This window comes from Scyliorhinus torazame, chromosome 5, assembly GCF_047496885.1.
Source record: "Scyliorhinus torazame isolate Kashiwa2021f chromosome 5, sScyTor2.1, whole genome shotgun sequence".
Lineage (NCBI taxonomy): Eukaryota > Metazoa > Chordata > Chondrichthyes > Carcharhiniformes > Scyliorhinidae > Scyliorhinus > Scyliorhinus torazame.
Genome location: NC_092711.1, coordinates 85,497,237 through 85,521,167, shown reverse-complemented (window position 1 = coordinate 85,521,167; position 23,931 = coordinate 85,497,237). Strand labels below are relative to the sequence as shown.

General features: G+C 46.3%; 1 long non-coding RNA gene and 1 gene segment (V, D, J or C); one reads left to right on the top strand and one right to left on the bottom strand.

The window, feature by feature from the left end:
• The first annotated feature begins 272 nt into the window (after positions 1-272).
• On the top strand, positions 273-1,707 carry LOC140422650 (uncharacterized). The gene is made up of 2 exons (XR_011947538.1): positions 273-498; positions 906-1,707. It is a non-coding gene; the product is annotated as an uncharacterized lncRNA (long non-coding RNA).
• A 1,881-nt stretch (positions 1,708-3,588) lies between these two features.
• Positions 3,589-22,470, bottom strand: LOC140418753 (Ig heavy chain C region-like). The segment is given in 5 exon segments: positions 3,589-4,039; positions 5,747-6,055; positions 6,882-7,187; positions 7,384-7,680; positions 22,391-22,470. Coding segments are annotated over 5 exon segments (1,323 nt in total).
• Between the last annotated feature and the right edge of the window lie 1,461 nt (positions 22,471-23,931).

The following is a 23,931-nucleotide window of genomic DNA, read 5'->3' as shown; positions in this document are numbered from 1 at the left end:
CTTCACCAGAGTGACTGCAGCGCTGTAGGAAATGCTCAGGAAGAATAGGGTGATGAATGTGGAAGCGGTTGTCCAGATGTTCCCGTAATCATCCTCATCGTCTTCAGGCCAGGTGTGGTCTGTGGTATCTATGAGGATAGAGCAAATAAATATAATCAGATTGCTTATTAATCCAGGATTTATTTTTAATATTCTCGTTTCATTTTCTCCCGCTGCTTATTCATTCTTTAATATATTTGTCATTGCATATCTACTGTTGAGTTCGTGACACTCAGAAATTGATGTCTTTAACTTTTTTTTTCTAATTAAGGGGCAATTTAGCCTGGCCAATCCACCTACCCTGCACAACTTTGGGTTGTCGGGGTGAGACCCACTGGTCATGGGGAGAATGTGAAAACTCCACTGGGACACAGACCCAGGAGCGGGATCAACCCCAGGTCCATGGTGGCGTGAGGCAGCAGCGCTAACCACTATGCCACCGTGCCGCCATTGCCTGAAGTTTGTGTTTGTTCTTTATCTTTTGTGTCTGTGTAGATGCGAAATTCCGTGTTTTGATTTACTCCTCTGTTGTGTGTCCAGATGTCTGTGTAGGTTCACTGTGTGTTCATCGTGTCAATGAGGATTGGCCTGTGTATTTGTGTGTCAGCGCCTGTGTGTGAACTTTGTTTGTCTTCTGTCAATGTGTATATATGAGTGTTATATTGTATGTGTTGAAATCTATGTTTATATATTATTGCCTGTGTTAATATGTGTTTATACTTCCCTGTCCAGTAATATATGTGTTAATGTGTCTTTTTGCGTTCATCATGCATGCCAGTGTCTTAATGTTTGTGCCTGGATAAATGCGTGTGTGTGTGTCAATGCGTGTATTTCATCACAGAATCATCATCATATAATCCCTACAGTGGAGAACGAGGCCATTCGGCCTATTGAGTCTGCACCGACCCTCCGAAAGAACACCCTACCGAGGTGCACGGTGCACGCCCTGCCTTATCCCCAGAACCTCGTAGCACCACCTAACGTTTTGGGCGCGAAGGGGTGATATAGCATGGCTAATCCACCTAACCTGCACATCTTTGGACTGTGGGAGGAAACTGGAGCACCGGGAGGAAACACGGGAGATCGTGGAAACTCAACACGGACAATCACCCGAGGCTGGAATTGAACCCGGGTTTATGGCGCTGTGAGGCAGCAGTGCTATTTATGCGTTGATGTTTGTTTATAACTATCTATTGCTGTGTATTGATGCCTCCATGTGCACTAATGTGTGTTTGTATGAGCCTGTGTACGAATCTGTTAATATGTAACTACATGTGCCCATTAGTGTGTTAATGTGGATTATTGTCTCTGTTTTAATGGAAATATTTCTGTCATTGTGAAATTGTGCGATTACGGGCGGCACGGTAGCACAGTGGTTAGCACTGTTGCTTCACAGCGCCAGAGTCCCAGGTTCGATTCCTGGCTTGGGTTACTATCTGTGCGGAGTCTGCACGTTCTCCCTGTGTCCGTGTGGGTTTCGTCCGGGTGCTCCGGTTTCCTCCCACAAGTCCCAAAAGATGTGCTTGTGAGGTAATTTTGACATTTTGAATTCTTCCTCTGTCTACCCGAACAGGCGCCAAGAGTGTGGCGACTAGCGTTTTTTCACAGTAACTTCTTGCAGTGTTAATGTAAGCCAACTTGTGACAATAAACATTATTTTTACTATTATGTATATGTTATTGCTCACAGTTGTGTTTCATATTCTTGTGTCAGTCTGCGTGTATGGTTTTATATGTTTGTGTTTGCATATTTGCGTATCTGTGTGGACACGTGGATGTTTGTGCATGCCGGCCTGTGTGTGTGGATTTGTGTGTGTGTGTACACGAGTGTCTCTGTGTACATAAACGTGTGCTTGTTTGTGTTTATGTGCATGTTTGTAAATTTTTGTTCGTTTATGTGTATATGTATGCATGTGTTTCTATGTGTACATCTATGTGTGTGTTTGTGTCTATGTGTGCTATGTATATGGTTGTGGGTGTGTGTACGTGTACGTGTGCCTGTATGTTTAGTGTTTGTGTCTTTATCTGTCTGTGTATTTGTATCAGCTGCCTGTAGCTTTGCCAGTTGTGGGTATTATTGGTACCGATGTAGAATATGTTGAACTTTCTGCTTATAAATGTGTTTTCTGTGAGTTGCAAGCTGACATCATTGACCGAATGCAAAAATACAAGGAAGTGTCTCAGGAGAGAACAGCGAAAACCCAGGCAGAATTTAATCACCATCTGGATTTGGATTTTGGGAAATCAGTTGTTGCATATGGATAAGAGGAACAAGGGTGCTAAACAAAAATTTGTTGCGTGCATAGATAGTTTAAGAACATCTTTAGCATGATGGGCTTTTAAAATCTTCAGCCAGTAAGCTACAAGCCGTCTTGTAATGTCAGTAACTGAGTCCTTAGTGTAGAGACACATCCACTCCCAAATTCCCTGCTTGGGGAGTAGGTGGATAGTGATTTAATAGTCTCTCCCTCTCTGGCCAGCTGAACAAATTCTCTTTGGGTTCCCCCTGCTGAGGAGGTGGAGATACAGAGAGTTCACTCATCACCTTCCTCCTCTTTTGGTCGGGAAAGTGGAGGTAAAATGGGTTTATATTGCCCATCCCCCTCTCTCTGTTGGGGAAGTGGGCGGACAGTGCATTTATTTAGGCCCTCCCCCTCTCTTTGTTGGAAGCGGCTGTACAGTGAATTAACTAATGCCCCAGCTCTTTGGTGGGAAAATGGGGGTACAGGGTTAATTAATGCTCCTCTCGCACTATTTGTTGGGGCGTTGTGATACACTGGATTAACTACTGCCCCCCATGCTTTGGTGTGGAAGTGAGGGGTATAGTGGGTTCACTAAGTCCCTTCCTCTTTGTTAGGGAGTTGGGGTGCAGGGCATTAGCTAACGTCCATTCCACACTCTGTTGGAGAAGTAGGGGTGCAGTGCAGTGGATTAACTATAACCCCTCCCCCTCTCTGTTTTGGGAAGTGTGGTTGCAGTGGATTAATTGATGCCCCTTCCTCTCTGTTTTGAGGAAGTGGCAGTAGTGTGCATTAACTAATGCGCCTCCTCCTGTCTCTGTTGGGGAGGTGAGGGGACAGTGGATTAACTAGGGGCTCCTCCTGATTTTGTAGGAAAGGTGGAGATATAATGGATTAACAATTTCTCTTTCCCCTCTCCGTGATGGGTGATTGTTGGTCCTTGTTTCTGTTTGATTATCAATTCAGTTCCCAGTGGGTGTGATGCAGCAATTTTAAGCTGACATCAATTTTAAAGGGATGGGCAATGGGAGAAGCAGGAACACCGAGATCTAAATGTGATGTGTTTGTCTGTCTGAAATGGGAAAGTGTCCGATTTCTCCTCAGCGGGAAGAAAGTCAATGAATATATTTTGTGAATCCTGCAATGAATGAATTTTACTCTGTCTCCAACCCAGGGTGTATCTGAGCTGGGAGCTCTGGTTGTATGAGACCTGGGGCTGAGACCTGTAGAAATCCGGGTCTCATTGAACATATCTAATATCAGCAAAGTGGATGCTCCATTAATTAAGCGGCTGTACATTTAAATCACAATTGGAGGAAAAAAACCTTTTTAATTTTTTTATTTAGTTCGAAATGCAATTGATAGATTCTCATTGACATGAATTAACGGTGTCCATCAGAGCGAGGGAAATGTTCACAAAACTCGGTTTACCGCTGGATTTATCAACCGTTCTGTTGATGATCTTCAAGGGGATGGCTTCATGTCCCACCACACAGGAGTAAGAAGCGCCGCTGGCCCACTCCTCCGCTGCAATGGATAACAGGCTGTACATGAAGAAGGAGCTATTGCCGTTCTCCGCCATCACCTCGGTGTTCTTGTAGTTCCCGGGATTCACCGGCTTGTCATTGACGGTCCACTTGACGAAGATCTCTCGGGGGGAGAAACCTCTCACTAAGCAGCTGAGAGAGACGAATCTCTGAGCGGAGACGTCTTCAGCCGAGGGCAGGAGGACAGAGACGGACGGTTCCCGCGGATTGGGATCTGCAGAAAATGTACAATAAATGTCAATAAAATGGGGAATTCTGGAGACAATGGAACCGCGGGTTGGATGTGAGAGAAATGTGTTTTGTGTTGGATTTTAAAGGTTTCCATTTTCCACTTTGGGATCTGTCCGGTTTCCGAGCTCGGAGCAGAGGTGGACACAAGCCTTTTCCCTGAGAATTTACATATTGGATTCGAAAGTTTCAGAATGTGGATAGCAGGGGAACGGACCATTCGGCCCGCCTGTTCTGTGCTGGTGTATAAACTCCACTCCAAGCTCCTCCCACCTTACCCCAAGAGGATTGGAAAACTGCCAATGTAACACCCTTATTCAAAAGGGGAGGGTGTCAAAAACAGGTAACGATAGGCCAGTGACCTTAACATCTGTCAGTGGGAAACGGTTCGAGTCCATTATAACGGATCCAATCGCTCAGCATTTAGAAATACTCAATATAATCAACAGAGTCAGCGCGGCCTCGTGAAGGGGGAATCATTACCTGACAAATTTATTGCCCTTATTTGAGGTGATAACGAGAAGGCGAGAGAGAGGGGGGCCAATAGGAGTAATATACATGGATTTCAAAACTGTGTTTAATAAATGAATGTACTATTCCCACGTTTGCAGATGACAAAAAATAGGTAGAAAGGCAAGTGGTGAGGATCACAGAAAATACACAGAGGGACAGAGAATGTGAGGTTAGACACTTTGGTAGGAGGAAGTACATAACGGAATATTATTCAGATGGAGAAAGACTGTAGAATTCTGAAGTAACGGGGGAATTGGGGGCCCCCGTGCAAAAACCACACAAAGCAAGTTCTGCAGGTAATATGGAGACAAATTGAATGTTGACATTCATTTCAAAGGGAATAGAATATAAACATGGGGAAGTCTGGCTAAAACTATACAAGGCATTAGTTAGACTGCACCTGGTATACTTTGAACAGTCTCGGCGCCCTTATCTAAGGAAGACAGATTGGTTTTGAAGGCAGTCCAGAGAAGGATCACGTGGTTGATCCCGAGTATGGAGGGATTTTCTTATGAGCTGAGGTTAAGTAGGCTGGGCTGTACTTATTGGAGTTTAGAGGAATGAAGGCCACCTAATTGAGACATGAAAGATTCTCAGGGAGCTCCTTAGGATAGATGCTGAGGGGTTGTTTTCCCGTGTGGGAGCGTCTAGGACCAGCGTGCATGATCACAAAGTGAGGGTTCGCCCATTTCAGACAGAGATGAGGTGGAATTTCCTCTCTCAGAGAGTAGGGAAGCTGTGGAATTATTTAACCCGGGGGGCTGTAGATTCTGGGTTGTTCAGTATGTTCAAGGTTGAGGGAGACATACTTTAAATCTGTGAATGCGTCAAGAGATATGGGGATAAGTTGGGAAAGAGGAATTGAAGGTTATCACATCAGATCAGTCATGACCTCACTGCAGGCTGGACCGGTGTTGATGGGCCCAATGGCCAACGTCTGTTCCTCAGTCTTGTGGTCTATGGTCTCGCTCCATCTAAACCCAATATCACTGCTTTCAATTCATTGTTCGTTCATCTGCATATCAATTTCCCCCTTAAACGCTAATCGCCCAGAGTATTTAGTTAGTGGAATTCCCAATCAGAATGGACCATAAATACCCTGAATGCTAAATACTGACCGCTGCACTGACACTAGAAATAGACACAATGACTCACTTATTGCTTCAATCTCTCCACCCACCTATTTTTTTGTGGATTGAAATTCTTAAAGGAGTTGGCAGGTCCTGATGGCTCGCCACACAGTCAAACACAGCACCACTCAGCCAGGCTTGTGTCGAGATGTTTAATTTGCTGACCACGCTTTCAGTATCTGCCCCAGGCTGGTCGGCAATCTCTGATTTCAGCGGCTTCTTCGCTTCACTCCAGGACACGTTGACTCCATAAGGAGCATTCGAAATGACGCAGGTTAAGGTTACTGTCGCCTCCAATAAGACCTGTTCTATTTGTGGTGGCAGTATTGTTACTGAGGCATCAGTGCAAAGGGAAGGATCTGCGAATGAAAAAAGTGGAAATCAACCCAAGTTTGATCTTCAGAATCAGGACAGCAGGATTCAGCCTGAACTCTAAATGGGAATGAATCAACTTCGAAACATCAACCTCTAAAGACCGCCTTTAATCTTCTATACGCAATGGAAAATCAGTTTGGTTTGTGAAAACTATTCTCATTGTGAAATACAGTCAGCCCTGATATCGTTCGAACGAATCAGTATTTCAGCATTCCCAATGTAAGTATTCCATTCCTGATCTCAGGAACGAAGTACTGGAGGCTGATCCATAAATAGGTTGGATGAACTTTCCAACGCTTTCCCCCGGAGCTGTTATCAGTTAAGTGTTTGAGACACCCACTGACTCTCAAATATAATCAGCCGTCTCAGGATAAAGCTGGTATCAAGTCCACCAGGGGCTGGTTTAGCACGGGGCTAAATCGCTGGCTTTTAAAGCAGACCAAGACAGGCCACCAGCGCGGGTCCAATTCCCATACCAGCCTCCCCGAACAGGCGCCGGAATGTGGCGACCAAGGGCTTTTCACAGTAACTTCATTTGAAGCCTACTTGTGACAATAAGCGATTTTCATTTCATTCATTCACCTCACTCACTAAATTACTTCAAATTATAGGGATAAATTTATTTCTATATTCATAAAATCGTGAATGATAAGCAACCCTCATGCAGCTCTTACATCAGAATGAAACACAAACTACATGGCAGTAAATTAGAAGTTGTTCTGTGCTTTACACTAACTTCAGTAAATTCCTGATTTGGATTAACATCAGAGTGCAGGATGATTTATTGTTTCCTCTGTTTGTGTCTCTTACCAGACGCAGTGATATTTTGACTTTGTGTGACCTCTTGATGAGTGACCAGGCAGGTATAGACCGCTTTGCTGAACCATTCCCCAGCGGAGACTGTCAGCCGACTGCTCGCCGAGAAGTTCCCGTTCACTTCACAGGGGGGCGAGGTGACAAATCCTGAACCCATGGCTTGTCCATTCTTCAGCCACTTCACCGTCATTGACTTTGGATGGAAATCGTTGATTGAACAGACCATGGTTGCAAATTTCTGTCTTGAGATTTCTTCATTGGAACTCACGGTGAGGAGAACATTTGGAGTGTTGACTCCACCTTCAAGAAACACAAGTTAGACATTTCTTGAAGAAGATGTAATCAATAAAATTACTAATTGTATTTTAACAGTTTCTCTGTGGTCACTATTTCTCGCAGGAATCAGAACTATGCAGAGAACCATAAATGTGTTATGACCAAAGATGTAAATAAAGTAATCAAAGCGTCTGTTTCTCACAGATTCCACAACACTTACATTCCATTCCAATGCTCTTGTCTGAGCCGCTGTGTCGAACCTCACAGCTGATTTCGCTGCATCCCCCCTCTGACTCGGTGATGGTTAACTGACTGCTCAGGGTGTAGGTTCCCTTCTTGTTTCTCACTGACGGGTATTTCTTAACTCCAGTGGTGATCAGCTGCCCATCTTTCTTCCAGGTAAGGCTGGTGATTTCTGGGGAGTAGTCCATCGCCAAACAGCCGAAGGTCACGGAGCCGTCACTGTTGTGTTGCTGACAGGAGACCAGGCTGTAGAGAGTGGGCGGAGACGGTGTCGCTGGGGGAGAATGGTCCATTCAACAAGTTAGACTCTGTTATTTGTGATGTATAAGTTAACAAGCACTTCAAAATGTGACCATGCGTTTATCCGAATATTTTCTCATTAAACGTTACATCCACATTTCAGCGTCTATCATTTGGGGATCACCATCTCTATGGCCCCTCAATAGAAACTCACATCTCTCTCTCCATCTCTATCACATGACAAAAAATAGCATTTTGATGCCACCTGAATGATGTAACTTTCATTGAATTGAATGAGAGGAGCAGAGGGTTTTCCCCATTATTTCAGCCATCATGTAAAATAAAATGTAAATGTCGCCATAATCACAGAGACTGCTCTCCTTTTCAGAGCTGACTTGTGGTGATTTGACCTGAGGGTCAGCACATCTCAGATGAGGGGCAAGTTTGAGAATGGTGGTCTTCATGAGAACCTCAGCCGATACAGCAATTGAACCCGCGCTGTTGGGGTCGCTTTCCATCACGAACCAGCCGCCCAGCTAACTGAGCTGTGTACGTCACAATCCAGCTCACTGAGCTGTGTACGTCACAATCCAGCTAACTGAGCTGTGTACGTCACAATCCAGCTAACTGAGCTGTGTACGTCACAATCCAGCTAACTGAGCTGTGTACGTCACAATCCAGCTAACTGAGCTGTGTACATCACAATCCAGCTAACTGAGCTGTGTACGTCACAATCAGCTAACTGAGCTGTGTACATCACAATCCAGCTAACTGAGCTGTGTACGTCACAATCCAGCTAACTGAGCTATGTACGTCACAATCCAGCTAACTGAGCTGTGTACATCACAATCCAGCTAACTGAGCTGTGTACGTCACAATCCAGCTAACTGAGCTATGTACGTCACAATCCAGCTAGCTGAGCTGTGTACGTCACAATCCAGCTAACTGAGCTGTGTACGTCACAATCCAGCTAACTGAGCTGTGTACATCACAATCCAGCTAACTGAGCTGTGTACGTCACAATCCAGCTAACTGAGCTGTGTACGTCACAATCCAGCTATCTGAGCTGTGTACGTCACACTCCAGCTAACTGAGCTGTGTACGTCACAATCCAGCTCACTGAGCGGTGTACGTCACAATCCAGCTCACTGAGCTGTGTAAATCACAATCCAGCTAACTGAGCTGTGTACGTCACAATCCAGCTAACTGAGCTGTGTACGTCACAATCCAGCTAACTGAGCTGTGTACGTCACAATCCAACTAACTGAGCTGTGTACGTCACAATCCAGCTAACTGAGCTGTGTACGTCACAATCCAGCTAACTGAGCTGTGTACGTCACAATCCAGCTAACTGAGCTGTGTACGTCACAATCCAGCTAACAGAGCTGTGTACTTCACAATCCAGCTATCTGAGCTGTGTACGTCACAATCCAGCTAACTGAGCTGTGTACGTCACAATCCAGCTAACTGAGCTGTGTACATCACAATCCAGCTAACTGAGCTGTGTACGTCACAATCCAGCTAACTGAGCTGTGTACGTCACAATCCAGCTATCTGAGCTGTGTACGTCACAATCCAGCTAACTGAGCTGTGTACGTCACAATCCAGCTCACTGAGCTGTGTACGTCACAATCCAGCTAACTGAGCTGTGTACGTCACAATCCAGCTAACTGAGCTGTGTACGTCACAATCCAGCTAACTGAGCTGTGTACGTCACAATCCAGCTAACTGAGCTGTGTACGTCACAATCCAGCGATCTGAGCTGTGTACGTCACAATCCAGCTAACTGAGCTGTGTACGTCACAATCCAGCGATCTGAGCTGTGTACGTCACAATCCAGCTAACTGAGCTGTGTACGTCACAATCCAGCTAACTGAGCTGTGTACATCACAATCCAGCTCACTGAGCTGTGTACGTCACAATCCAGCTAACTGAGCTGTGTACGTCACAATCCAGCTAACTGAGCTGTGTACGTCACAATCCAGCTAACTGAGCTGTGTACATCACAATCCAGCTAACTGAGCTGTGTACGTCACAATCCAGCTAACTGAGCTGTGTACGTCACAATCCAGCTAACTGAGCTGTGTACGTCACAATCCAGCTAACTGAGCTGTGTATGTCACAATCCAGCTAACTGAGCTGTGTACGTCTCAATCCAGCTAACTGAGCTGTGTACGTCACAATCCAGCTCACTGAGCTGTGTACGTCACAATCCAGCTAACTGAGCTCTGTACGTACCAGTCCAGTGAGGGTGTGTGTGAGTGAGGGTCAGTGAGTGAGCTGTGTGAGTGAGGGTGTGTGAGTGAGGGTGTGTGAGTGAGGGTGTGTGAGTGAGGGTGTGTGAGTGAGTGTGTGTGAGTGAGGGTGTGTGAGTAAGTGTGTGTGAGTGAGGGTGTGTGAGTGAGTGAGGGTGTGTGAGTGAGTGTATGTGAGTGAGGGTGTGTGAGTGAGTGTGTGTGAGTGAGGGTGTGTGAGTGAGTGTGTGTGAGGGTGTGTGAGTGAGGGTGTGTGAGTGAGGGTGTGTGAGTGAGGGTGTGTGAGTGAGTGAGGGTGTGTGAGTGAGTGTGTGTGAGTGAGGGTGTGTGAGTGAGTGAGGGTGTGTGAGTGAGTGTGTGTGAGTGAGGGTGTGTGAGTGAGAGTGTGTGAGTGAGGGTGTGTGAGTGAGTGTGTGAGAGTGAGGGTGTGTGAGTGAGTGAGGGTGTGTGAGTGAGTGTGTGTGAGTGAGTGAGGGTGTGTGAGTGAGTGAGGGTGTGTGAGTGAGTGTGTGAGAGTGAGGGTGTGTGAGTGAGGGTGTGTGAGTGAGGGTGAGTGAGTGAGGGTGTGTGAGTGAGGGTGTGTGAGTGAGGGTGTGTGAGTGAGGGTGTGTGAGTGAGGGTGTGTGAGTGAGGGTGTGTGAGTGAGGGTGTGTGAGTGAGGGTGTGTGAGTGAGGGTGAGTGAGTGAGGGTGTGTGAGTGAGGGTGTGTGTGTGAGGGTGTGTGAGAGAGTGTGTGTGAGGGTGTGTGAGTGAGGGTGTGTGAGTGAGGGTATGTGAGTGAGGGTGTGTGAGTGAGGGTGTGTGAGTGAGGGTGTGTGTGTGAGGGTGTGTGAGTGAGGGTGTGTGAGTGAGTGTGTGTGAGTGAGGGTGTGTGAGTGAGGGTGTGTGAGTGAGGGTGTGTGAGTGAGGGTCTGTGAGTGAGGGTCTGTGAGTGAGTGTATGTGAGTGAGGGTGTGTGAGTGAGGGTGTGTGAGTGAGGGTGTGTGAGTGAGGGTGTGTGTGTGAGAGTGTGTGAGTGAGGGTATGTGAGTGAGGGTGTGTGAGTGAGGGGGTGTGAGTGAGGGTGTGTGAGTGAGGGTGTGTGTGAGAGGGTGTGTGAGTGAGGGTGTGTGAGTGAGGGTATGTGAGTGAGGGTGTGTGAGTGAGGGTGTGTGAGTGAGGGTGTGTGTGTGAGGGTGTGTGAGTGAGGGTGTGTGAGTGAGTGTGTGTGAGTGAGGGTGTGTGAGTGAGGGTGTGTGAGTGAGGGTGTGTGAGTGAGGGTCTGTGAGTGAGGGTCTGTGAGTGAGTGTATGTGAGTGAGGGTGTGTGAGTGAGGGTGTGTGTGTGAGAGTGTGTGAGTGAGGGTATGTGAGTGAGGGTGTGTGAGTGAGGGTGTGTGTGAGAGGGTGTGTGAGTGAGGGTGTGTGTGAGAGGGTGTGTGAGTGAGGGTGTGTGAGTGAGGGTATGTGAGTGAGGGTGTGTGAGTGAGGGTGTGTGAGTGAGGGTGTGTGTGTGAGGGTGTGTGAGTGAGGGTGTGTGAGTGAGGGTGTGTGAGTGAGTGTGTGTGAGTGAGGGTGTGTGAGTGAGGGTGTGTGAGTGAGGGTGTGTGAGTGAGGGTCTGTGAGTGAGTGTATGTGAGTGAGGGTGTGTGAGTGAGGGTGTGTGAGTGAGGGTGTGTGAGTGAGGGTGTGTGAGTGAGGGTGTGTGTGTGAGAGTGTGTGAGTGAGGGTATGTGAGTGAGGGTGTGTGAGTGAGGGTGTGTGAGTGAGGGTGTGTGAGTGAGGGTGTGAGAGTGAGGGTGTGAGAGTGAGGGTGAGTGAGTGAGGGTGTGTGAGTGAGGGTGTGTGTGTGAGGGTGTGTGTGTGAGGGTGTGTGAGTGAGGGTGTGTGAGTGAGGGCGTGTGAGTGAGGGTGTGTGAGTAAGGGTGCGTGTGTGAGGGCGTGTGAGTGATGGCGTGTGAGTGTGGGTGAGTGAGTGAGGGTGTGTGTGTGAGTGTGGGTGAATGAGGGTGTGTGTGAGGGTGAATGAGGGTGTGTGAGTGAGGGTGTGTGAGTGAGGGTGTGTGAGTGAGGGTGTGTGTGAGAGGGTGTGTGAGTGAGGGTGTGTGTGAGAGGGTGTGTGAGTGAGGGTGTGTGAGTGAGGGTATGTGAGTGAGGGTGTGTGAGTGAGGGTGTGTGAGTGAGGGTTTGTGTGTGAGGGTGTGTGAGTGAGGGTGTGTGAGTGAGTGTGTGTGAGTGAGGGTGTGTGAGTGAGGGTGTGTGAGTGAGGGTGTGTGAGTGAGGGTCTGTGAGTGAGGGTCTGTGAGTGAGTGTATGTGAGTGAGGGTGTGTGAGTGAGGGTGTGTGAGTGAGGGTGTGTGAGTGAGGGTGTGTGAGTGAGGGCGTGTGAGCGAGGGTGTGTGAGTGAGGGAGTGAGACGGTGTGTGTGAATGTGTGTGTGAAAGTGTGGGTTAGTGAGGGTGTATGAGGACGTGTGTGACTGCAGGTGTATGAGTGAGGGTGTGTGTGAGGGTGTGTGTGTGAGGGTGTGTGAGTGAGGGTGTGTGAATGAGGGTGTGTGAGTGAGGGTGTGTGAGTGAGGGTGTGTGAGTGAGGGTGTGTTAGTGACGGTGTGTGAATGAGGGTGTATGAGTGAGGTTGTGAGAGTGAGTGTGTGTGTGTGAGGGTGTGTGTGTGAGGGTGTGTGAGTCAGGTTGTGTGAGTGAGGGCGTGTGAGTGAGGGTGTGTGATTGAGAGTGTGTGAGTGAGGGTGTGAGAGTGAGGGTGTGTGAGTGAGGGTGTGAGTGAGGGTGTGTTTGTGAGGGTGTGTGTGAGTGAGGGTTTGAGTGAGGGTGTATATGCAAGGGTGTGTGAGTGAGGGCGTGTGAGTGATGGTGTGTGAATGAGGGTGTAAGTGAGGGCGTGTGAGTGAGGTTGTGTGAGTGAGGGTTGTGTGAGTGAGGGCATGAGAGTGATGGTGTGTGAGTGAGGGTGTGTGAGTGAGACTTTGAGTGAGGGTGAATGAATGTGGGTGGTTGAGTGAGTGAGATCTATGAGAGTGTGTGTGTGAGAGGGTGTGTGAGTGAGGGTGTGTGAGTGAGGGTGTGTGAGTGAGGGTGTGTGAGTGAGGGTATGAGAGTGAGGGTGTGTGAGTGACGGTGTGTGAGTGAATGTGTGTGAATGAGGGTGTGTGAGTGAGGTTGTGTGAGTGAGGGTGTGTGAGTGAGGGCGTGTGTTTGAGGGTGTGTGAGTGAGGGTGGGTGAGTGAAGGTATGTGAGTGAGGGTATGTGAGTGAGGGTGTGCGAATGAGGTGGTGTGTGAATGAGGGTGTGTGTGTGAGGGTGTGTGTGTGAGGGTGTGTGAGTGAGGTTGTTTGAGTGAGGTTGTTTGAGTGAGGTTGTTTGAGTGAGGGTGTGTGAGTGAAGGTGTGTGAGTGAAGGTGTGTGAGTGAGGGTGTGTGCGCGAGGGTGTGTGAGTGAGGGTGTGTGAGTGAGGGTATGTGAGTGAGGGTGTGTGAATGAGGTGGTGTGTGAATGAGGGTGTGTGTGTGAGGGTGTGTGAGTGAGGTTGTTTGAGTGAGGTTGTTTGAGTGAGGTTGTTTGAGTGAGGGTGTGTGAGTGAAGGTGTGTGAGTGAAGGTGTGTGAGTGAAGGTGTGTGAGTGAGGGTGTGTGCGCGAGGGTGTGTGAGTGAGGGCGTGTGATTGAGGGTGTAAGTTTGGCGTGTGAGTGAGGATGAGAGAGTGAGGGTTGTGTGAGTGAGGGTATGAGAGTGACGGTGTGTGAGTGACGGTGTGTGTGAGAGGGTGTGTGAGTGAGGGTGTGTGAGTGAGGGTGTGTGAGTGTGGGTGTATGAGGGTATGTGAATGAGGGTGTGTGAGTGAGGGTGTATGAGTGAGGGCGAATGAATGTGGGTGGGTGAGTGAGGGTGTGTGCGGGTGGGAGAGTGGGAGCTGTGAGTGTGTGTGTGTGTGAGAGGGTGTGTAAGAGTGTGTGTGAGTTTGTGTGTGTGAGAGGGTGTGTGAGTGAGGGTGTGTGAGTGAGGGTGTGTGAGTGAGGGTGTGTGAGAGGATGTGTAAGTGAGGGTGTGTGAGAGGGTGTGTGAGTGAGGGTGTGTGAGTGACGGTGTGTGTGAGAGAGGGTGTGTGAGAGAGGGTGTGTGAGAGAGGGTGTGTGAGTGAGGGTATGTGAGTGTGGGTGTATGAGGGTGTGTGAGTGAGGGTGTGTGAGCGAGGGTTTGTGAGTGAGGGTGTGTGTGTGAGGTTGTGTGAGGGTGTGTGTGTGAGTGAGGTTGTGTGAGTGAGTTTGTGTGAGTGAGGTTGTGTGAGTGAGGTTGTGTGAGTGAGGGTGTGTGAGTGAGGGTGTGTGAGTGAGGGTGTGTGAGTGAGGGTGTGTGAGTGAGGGCGTGTGAATGAGGGTGTAAGTGAGGGCGTGCGAGTGAGGTTGTGTGAGAGGGTATGTGAGTGAGGGTGTGTGAGAGTGTGTGTGAGTGAGGGTCTGAGACGGTGTGTGTGTGAATGTGTGTGTGAGAGGGTGGGTTAGTGAGGGTGTATGAGGGTGTGTGAGTGAGGGGGTGTGACTGCGGGTGTATGAGTGAGGGTGTGTGAGTGAGGGTGTGTGAGTGAGGGTGTGTGAGTGAGGGTATGAGAGTGAGGGTATGAGAGTGAGTGGGTGTGTGAGAGGGTGTGTGAGTGAGTGTGTGTGAATGAGGGTGTGTGAATGAGGGTGTGTGAGTGAGGGTGTGTGAGTGAGGGTGTGTGAGTGTGAGTGTATGATTGAGGGTGTGTGAGTGAGGGTGTGTGTGTGTGGGTGTGTGAGTGAGGGTGTGTGAGCGAGGGTGTGTGAGTGAGGGTGTGTGAGTGAGGGTGTGTGAGTGAGAGTGTGTGAGAGGATGTGTAAGTGAGGGTGTGTGAGAGGGTGTGTGAGTGAGGGTGTGTGAGTGACGGTGTGTGTGAGAGAGGGTGTGTGAGAGAGGGTGTGTGAGTGAGGGTATGTGAGTGTGGGTGTATGAGGGTGTGTGAGTGAGGGTGTGTGAGCGAGGGTTTGTGAGTGAGGGTGTGTGTGTGAGGTTGTGTGAGGGTGTGTGTGTGAGTGAGGTTGTGTGAGTGAGTTTGTGTGAGTGAGGTTGTGTGAGTGAGGTTGTGTGAGTGAGGTTGTGTCAGTGAGGGTGTGTGAGTGAGGGTGTGTGAGTGAGGGTGTGTGTGTGTGGGTGTGTGAGTGAGGGTGTGTGAGTGAGGGTGTGTGAGTGAGGGTGAGTGAGTGAAGGTGTGTGAGTGAGGGTGTGTGTGTGTGGGTGTGTGAGTGAGGGTGTGTGAGTGAGGGTGTGTGAGTGAGGGTGTGTGAGTGAGGGTGTGTGAGTGAGGCTGTGTGAGTGAGGGTGTGTGAGTGAGGGTGTGTGTGTGTGGGTGTGTGAGTGAGGGTGTGTGAGTGAGGGTGTGTGAGTGAGGGTGTGTGAGCGAGGGTGTGTGAGTGAGGGTGTGTGAGTGAAGGTGTGTGAGTGAGGGTGTGTGAGTGAGGGTGTGTGAGTGAGGCTGTGTGAGTGAGGCTGTGTGAGTGAGGGTGTGTGAGTGAGGGTGTGTGAGTGTGGGTGTGTGAGTGAGGGTGTGTGAGTGAGGGTGTGTGAGTGAGGGTGAGTGAGTGAGGGTGTGTGAGTGAGGGTGTATATGCAAGGGTGTGTGAGTGAGGGCGTGTGAGTGAGGGTGTGTGAGTGAGGGTGTGAGTGAGTGAGGGTGTGTGTGAGAGGGTGTGTGAGTGAGGGTGTGTGAGTGAGGGTGTGTGAGTGAGGGTGTGAGTGAGTGAGGGTGTGTGAGTGAGGGTGTGTGAGTGAGGGTGTGAGTGAGTGAGGGTGTGTGAGTGAGGGTGTGTGAGTGAGGGTGTGTGAGTGAGGGTGTGAGTGAGTGAGGGTGTGTGTGAGAGGGTGTGTGAGTGAGGGTGTGAGTGAGTGAGGGTGTGTGAGTGAGGGTGTGTGAATGAGGGTGTGTGTGTGAAAGGGTGAGTGAGGGTGTGTGAGTGAGGGTTGATGTGTTAGAGTGGGTGAATGCACTTTGCAGAAAGAGGATGAGTGAGTGAGGATGTGTGATTTAGGGTTGATGAGTTAGAGTGGGTGAGTGCGTGGTGCTGAAAAAAGTTGAGTGAGAAAACAATTTAGAACTGGGACAATGAACATTCCTGCGACTTAACGGATTTTCATTTTGCAAATGGGATTTTTGTGCCCGTAAAAGTCTTGTCATATTGTGTCAGAGAGAGTGTGTTGTGTTTATTCATTCTTGTGATGTAGGCTCGGCCAGCATTTATCTCCCATCCCTCATTGACTTTGAGAAGGTGCTGAGCTTCCTTCTTTAACCATTGCAGTCCATGTGGTGTTTCCCCGAGTCCGATACATGATGTTGAACCAGCGGCAGTGCAGGAACGGAGATATATTACATAGTCATGATGGTGAATGGTGAGGAGGGGACCTTCCAGTTGGTGATGTTCCCATGTGTCTATTGTCCTTGTCCAAATGGCCGCTGTCATCGGTTTGGAAAATGCTGCCTACGGAGACACGATGAGCTTCTGCAGCGGATCTTTAGACAGTCGACAGGCTTTGGGGAGTCAGAAGATGGGTTTTTCACCTTTGATCTGTTCTTCTGGCCTCAAAATTTCTATGACTCGCCCAGATCACTTTCTGGTCCATGTTAATCACCAGGAGGTTGTTAGTGAGGATTCACTGATGGTAATGCCAGTGAATGTTAAGGGGCGGTGGTTAGATCAGTTCTTACTGGAGGTGAGCATTGCCTTCAATTGGGTTACTAGACTGTTACTTACCACTTGTCAGCCAGAACCGGATAGAGCCTCCGTGTTGCTTTATTTACAGGTTTATTTAGTGACTGCACAGTTGCAAATTGTGCTGAGCATGGTGCAATCATCTGCCAACAACCCCTGTTCAGACCTGATGATGGAAAGAAGGTCATTGATGAACAAGCTGAAGATGGTTGGACCTGGGACACTGCCCTGAAGAAGTCTCGCAGTGATGTCCTGGAACTGAGCTGATTGGCCTCCAGCAATGGAATCCATCCACCTTGGTGCTGGTTGTGACTCCAACCAGCGGGGATTCTTCCCCTGATTCCCATCCATTCATTCTTTGGTTGGGCTGCTTGACGTCTCACGTTTCAATGCTGCCTTGATTTGGCGGCACGGCAGCACAGTGGTTAACCCTGTTGCTTCACAGAACCAGGGACCCGGGATCGATTCCCACTTGGGTCATTGCCTGTGCGGAGTCTGCACATTCTCCCCGGAGTCTGCGTGGATTTTATCCGGGTGATCCGGTTTCCTCCCACAAGTCCCGAAAATCGACCTGTTAGGTGGTTTGGATATTCCGAATTCTCCCTCTGTGTACCCGAACAGGCGCCAGAGTGTGGTGACTGGGGGCTTTTCACAGTAACTTCATTGCAGTGTTAATGTAAGCCTACTTGTGACAATAATAATGATTATTATTATTGATGTTAGATCAGTCGCTCTCACCTGTGTATCTGAAAGTGTGTGCGTGTCTGAGTGTGTGTGTGTGTCTGAGGGAGAATTTGGGTATGTGAGAGCCCGTGACTGTGTGTATGCATGTGTCTGCATGCTTGCGTGTGAATGAGTGTGTGTGTTTCTGCGAGAGATGGATCAAGAGAGTGGGAGAGAGAGAGTACACGTGTGAGTGTGTGTGCGAGAGAGTATCTGTGTGTGAGAGAATATCTGTGTGTGAGAGCGCGATTGTGTGTATTTGTGCGAGCAACAGGATGTGTGTGTGTGTGAGGAGCAAAATAGTGTGCACAGGAGAGAGACTGCATGCGCAAAATTATGTGTGTGAGAGGGCATGTGTGTGAAAGAGTGCTTTCACAAGAGAGCATGTGTATGAGAGAGCATGTATGCACCAAAGCATGTGAGTGAGACAGCATGTATGTGAGAGAGCATGTGTGCGAGAGATCATGTGTGTGAGAACACGTGTGTGTGAGTGTGTAACAGACCATATGTGTGAGAGAGCATGTGTGCAAGAGAGCATATGTGTGAGAGAGCATGTGTGTGAGAGAACGTGTGCATGAGACAGCATGTGTGCAAAAGAACATGTGTGTGAGAGAGCATGACTGCGAGACAGCATGTGTGAGGGAGGATGTGTGCGAGAAATCATGAGTACGAGAGAGACCATGAGGTGTGTCAGAGCGTGTGTGTGCAAGAAAGAATGAGAGAGTGTGTGTGGGTGTGAGCGTGTGTGTGAGAGTGTGTGTGTGAGAGCATGAGTGTGGAGAGTGAGTGTATGAGAGAGTGTGTATGTGAGAGAGCAAGTGTATGAGAGAGCATGTGAGTGAGAGGGCATGTGTGTCAGGGAGCGTGTGTGCAAGAGAGCATGAGTGTGAGAGATATGTGATTGAGAGCGTGTGTGTGAGAAAGCATGTGTAGGAGAGTACATGGGTGTGAGAGCATGTGTGCAACAGAGCAAGTGTGTGAGAAAGCATGTGCGTGAGAGAGCATGTGTGTAAACGAGCATGAGTGTGAGTGAGCAAGTGAGTGAGAGAGTGTGCGAGAGAGTGTGAGTATCAGAGCGCATGTGTATGAGAGAGCATGTATGCAAGAGAGGATATATGTGTGAGAGAGCAGGCGTACAAGAGAGTATGTGTGTGCGAGAGGCCATGTGTGTGAGAGAGCGTGTGTGTGTGAGAGAGCGTGTGTGTGAGAGCATGTGTGTGAGAGAGCATGAGAGAGCATGCCTGCGAGAGACCATGCATGTCAGAGAGAGTGTATGTGTGAGAGAGTGTATGTGTGAGAGAGCGGATGTGTGAGAGAGCCTGTATGTGAGAGAACGTTTTTGTGTTGGAGAGATGTGTGTGACAGGGCATGTGTGTGAACGAGCGTGTGTGCAAGAGATAATGTGTGCGAGAGTGCATGTGTGTGAGAGTGTGTGTCTGTGAATGATTGTGTATGTGAGTGAGATTGGTAAAACGTGTAAGAGAGAGTGTGTGAGAGAGGTGAGAGAGGCAGATTTTCTGTGAAAGAGAGAGAGGGATAATGTGCCTGTGTATGTGAGAGAGCGAGTGACCGTCTGTTGGTGTGTGAGGGAGAGTTGGAGAGAGAGAAAGTTGGAGACAGAGAGTATGTAAGAGAATGAGTGTGTGAGGCAGTGCGTGTGTGACCGAGTGTGTGTGTGAGAGGGACTGTGTGTTTTTGAAGAGCTATTGTGTATGTGAGAGTCTCTGTGAGAGAGAGTGTCTGTGTGTTTGAGGAATAGTCCGGGTTTCTGGGAGAGAGGGAGTGTGTGAGGGAGAAAGAGTGTGCGGATGAGAGCGTACCTAGTGTGTCAAATTTCACTCTGAAACACAGGGGAACGAATCATTCAAACTGCTTGATTCTAATTGATAAATGGTCAACTTACAACAAAAGAAATTCAATAACCTCTTTGAAATTAAACTAATACTAATTTCAAACTCCCTTCGCCTTTCAGCTATTTCTCCTGTCTGTCTGAACTGGGCAAAATGTAATTTCACTGAGAATGAACACATTAAATACAACAGATTGAGGGAAGTTTAATGTCTGTGACAGAGATCCAGTGTTTGATAAGAAATAAACAAACCAGGAAACATTCACATTGGAAACTGATTACCTGATTTTATCCAATGTCTTAATTAAATACAATCAACAAAACAATGGAGGCGGGCCACCTCATCAACTGGAGCAAATAAATGTATTGTTTTCTAAATTATTTTCAGTACAATTAAACATTCTCCAATAGCTTTGATATCACACGCCAGTATGCTCCTCAATTGTAGCAGTTAATTTATGTTGAACTAGTTAGTACTAATGTCGCATTGCAAGTTATTGCCAATTGTCAATTAGTTGACCTGTCAGCTGATTTGTACTCTATAATATAAATAATAAAACATGGTTCTCTGTAATTCAAAACCTGCTCCTGCTTGAAATTTGATAAATAATTTGGATTTAATTAAATATTATACTTCAAATTATCGGATGGAATAATTCAGACATGTGTAATATCTCATCTGTTTGTTAAAGCGGTATTCCCTAATTGATAAACTGTTGTAACTCGAAACTATATATATATATATAAAACAATAAAGTCCTTGGTAGTTTGTGATCAATAAAAGTGTTTCTGAGATTTAATCATTCAGGCAATTCGATTAACTTTATTATTGAAAATATTGCTTCAGAAAAGGAGATCCAAATTAATCAGTGCAAAACTTAATGAAAACAATTCAGTCAGATCCTCCACAGCCCTGAAACATAGTGAGAAAATGATGGAGAAATGTTCTTGTTCAATTTACGAGTTAAGAAGAAATAAGCTTGAGGCTCAGATATAATCTATTCTTCGATTGTATAATTTGTTTTATTTCTATAATGTTATATTGTGTACAGCACAGCTCTGCGAGACAGGATGTTATTATTTTTTGCAAAGCTAATATTCTCCTTTTGTAATGAAATTAATCTCTTTGAATTTCAAGCATTTACTTCTCAAGCTCCAGCACTGTGAAGTCTGAGCATTTCTACAATTTAAATAAAATCATAAGAACAATTCCTGCACTGTCAGCGACTTCCACCTCTGAGAAAACTCTATGATTAGGTTAGAGACAACTACAAATGACGTTGAAGAGATAATATTTTTGCTGCTGCACATAATTAATACAATAACCGGATACATAAATTGCCAAACTGCAAAATAAAACTCCTATTTAAGTAACTGCAAACGTAATCAGATAAATAAAAATTAATTCAAATATATCTTGTGTAACTGAACAGTGCTGTAGAATCAGTATGTTATTATTAAAACACTTTCATAAATAATCACAAAATATTCCCAGCCGAGAAACTTTTCCGGTCATGCTAATGGTGTGCTCACACCAGAATTGTGGAAGGAGATTGATGATTAATGATTTTAATATGAAAACATATTTGGATAATATGGTGATAATACCGCAATATAATTGTTTAAGTTATATTAATTTTACTCACAAATTTGAAAATGTTTTAATTAAATAGTTTCAGACTGCACTAACGAATTGCGTTCTTAATGACGCCATGGTTTAGTTTAATCAGTAATCATTAGGTAAAATTTAAAAATGTCTATCAAATCTTTAATTCCTTTCTTTATTTTCGAAACCGGCCACGTTTACTCCCCACAATTGTGTTTCAAGGAGATTCAAACGAGCAAATCTTTTTACATTTAACCAGAAAACGTGTAACTGCTCAATGTCACCCAGTTCGAACAATGCAGAAACAACGTAGAAACAGAAAACCGCTTCACAAATTGTACTTATTCAAAGTCACCCAGACACACCATCTCCTCAGCAGCAAAACACCAAAACTCACCGTAAGGACTGAACCCGTTTCATTGAGAAGCAGCTCAATTCTACATTCAACAGAATCAAATGTAACATTTCAAAAACATCTGAATATCGAATCCAGCAAACCAGTTCGACACCAAATGTATGAATTATCAAACTAAATAGAAATACACAACAACAGTAATATCATTGTGAGGATGTGGGGTATGTCCAAAATATTTTTGAAACTTTACCATCTTTTATTCATGTTGGACCATATTTCAAACGCATTTAAACAGTTGACAGGAGAGATAAAAGCTGCATCCATCAATCCCACCAAGATGGAACATTGAAGAAAAGCCTGGCTGTGATTTCAGTAACAAATTATGTTCGGAAAGAGCATTTTAAACTGTGGCTAAGTTTAATCTGCAATCATCACTTTCAAAAAACACTCTAAAATCCTGACTGTTTTCCACCCACAATCGTGTGCCAGGCAGTTTCAAACACGTGTCTTATTTTCATTCAATTACAAAACATGGAAACGCTCAATATCACCGAGTTTAAAGAATATAGACACGCCAGAACCGTTTCACAAATTTTATTCATTCAAAATCACCCAGACACAATCTCCTCAGCAGAAATACACCAAATTACATCACCGAGGGGCTGAAACTCGTCTCATGGAGAATCAGCTCAATTCTACAAACACTTTCAACAGAATCAAACAGCATTTCAAGAAAATGTATATCTAGAACCCACCAAATCCGCCTTCAGCAAGTGAATGCACAATTAAAACAAACAGAAAAATGGAAGAATATCATTAGCATTGTCAATAAGCGGGAAGTGTTCAATAAATTAACACAGAAACTTTAGCATAGTTTGTGTATATTGGGTAGATTTCTAATACTTGTGCAGGAGGCGGTAAAACCTGCAGCCACCAGATGTCACCGAGATTAAACATTGTAGATTCTCCAAACTGTTTAACAGGCGTGAGGTATTTAAAGTAACCCGGCCACAGTATCCTCAGCAAATAAACATCAAATCACAACATGCAGGGACTGAATCCCTCAGCAGCATCTCTAATTCCTTTTTCAGCAGAATCACATGAAACATTGCAACACAATCTCAATACAGAATCCAGCAAACCCGCAATTCAGTGAATGAATGCATAGTTAAAGTAGAAATAAATAAATTTTAAAAAGACTCAAGTAAAACAGTTCATAAATAATGGAATGGTTCTTACCTGCAGTCACCGTCACCATGGTCCCCTGTCCCCAGTAGTCGAGATAGTCACAGTGTCACATTCCCTGGGCAGCTCCGTACAATAACCGCACCTGCACAAAATAGACAAAAATCCACCATTATTTTAAATATTCACAAACCAGAGACAAGGTAAAGTCACGGTAAATTTTCATTAAATTAGAATTGCATTTGTGGATATCGCTTGCTGTTCAGAAATGACCCTAATGTTTTATGAGTAACACATGAACATGTTATTGAAATCACTAACTAATGAGTGAAGAATTATCACAGATTTCCATATTAATTATTGTCATTTTGTCAGAGCTGGACATAAATAATACTTCACTGTGAATAAAGTTGGATTGTAAAAGCGAGAACTGACCCAGCCTCAGTTAATTAGTGCTGAGGGGCTTTTTGTATTGACAGTAACTGCTGTGCCAGGTATCACAGTGAGACACAGCGTGTCAAATACTGCGGCAGACTGTTAACTGTAAAATGCAGAGATTTAATTTCACTGTTCACTCAAAAAACTAAATCGGTCTCTTCCAAGAGCGAATGGGTGAGTTATTTCAGCTTGTCCTGGTCATTGCATTTATAAAGAGGATCGGAACACTTTTAAACCCTCTGGGCACATTTAGCGTGTCGTTCCACAGAGATAAAGTGGAAGATTTTTATATCTTTTCACAAACTAATATTTTGTTTTATTTAAGCCTCATTTAAGTTGGCAATCCTGCTGTGGCCTTGATCACCAATTTGAGCAAACTCTTTCTCTGAGGTTTTTGTGTGAGGATGTCGCTGTGCACAGCACTGTGACCCCGCTGTAGTCACAGTGACAGACACCCGCACAAAAACCCACTCTCTGTTCAGTCCTGCCGCTCAATATTCACTTCAAATAGACGATTACTTCTGATCTAATTTACAATTTAGGCAGAAGTTTATCAAACCCAATGCATACAGTCTTTCTCCAAGTATCAGAAATAATAAAACGAGGATTATATCCAAGTCTGCATTTGCTGAAACTGTTAACAGAAAACATCAACAGACAAAAGCTAATATTTTTAGATCGATTGGTTTGTTCGGTTTTACTGTTTAATTTTCTCTGTGTTAGTTATGTAAGAAGCAGCTTGTGTTTTGACTCTGATCACTAACATCAATATTACATTTGGTCAAGGTGTAAGTTGCTGAATTCCCTCTCGAGCTGTTCTTGTGCGGGTCCAGCCCTGGTTCCTCTCGCTGTGTTCTCTTGCACAGTAATAGATGGCGGTGTCTTCGGCCTTCAGGCTCGTCATGGCCAAAGAGAAGATGTTGTTTGAAGTGTCTTTGGACGCAGTAAATCGATCTTTAATTGCTGGAGCGTAGTTGTTGCTGGATGAACTATAGTAGTAAAGCAGCCACTCCAGCCCCTGTCCGGGGACCTGGCGGACCCAGTGCATGCTGTAGCTGCCAAGATCGAAGCCGCTGGTTCTACAGGTCAGTCTCAGGGAGCCTCCGGGACGCCCGCTCTCTGCCTCTGGCTGAGTCAACACAACCTCCGACTGGACG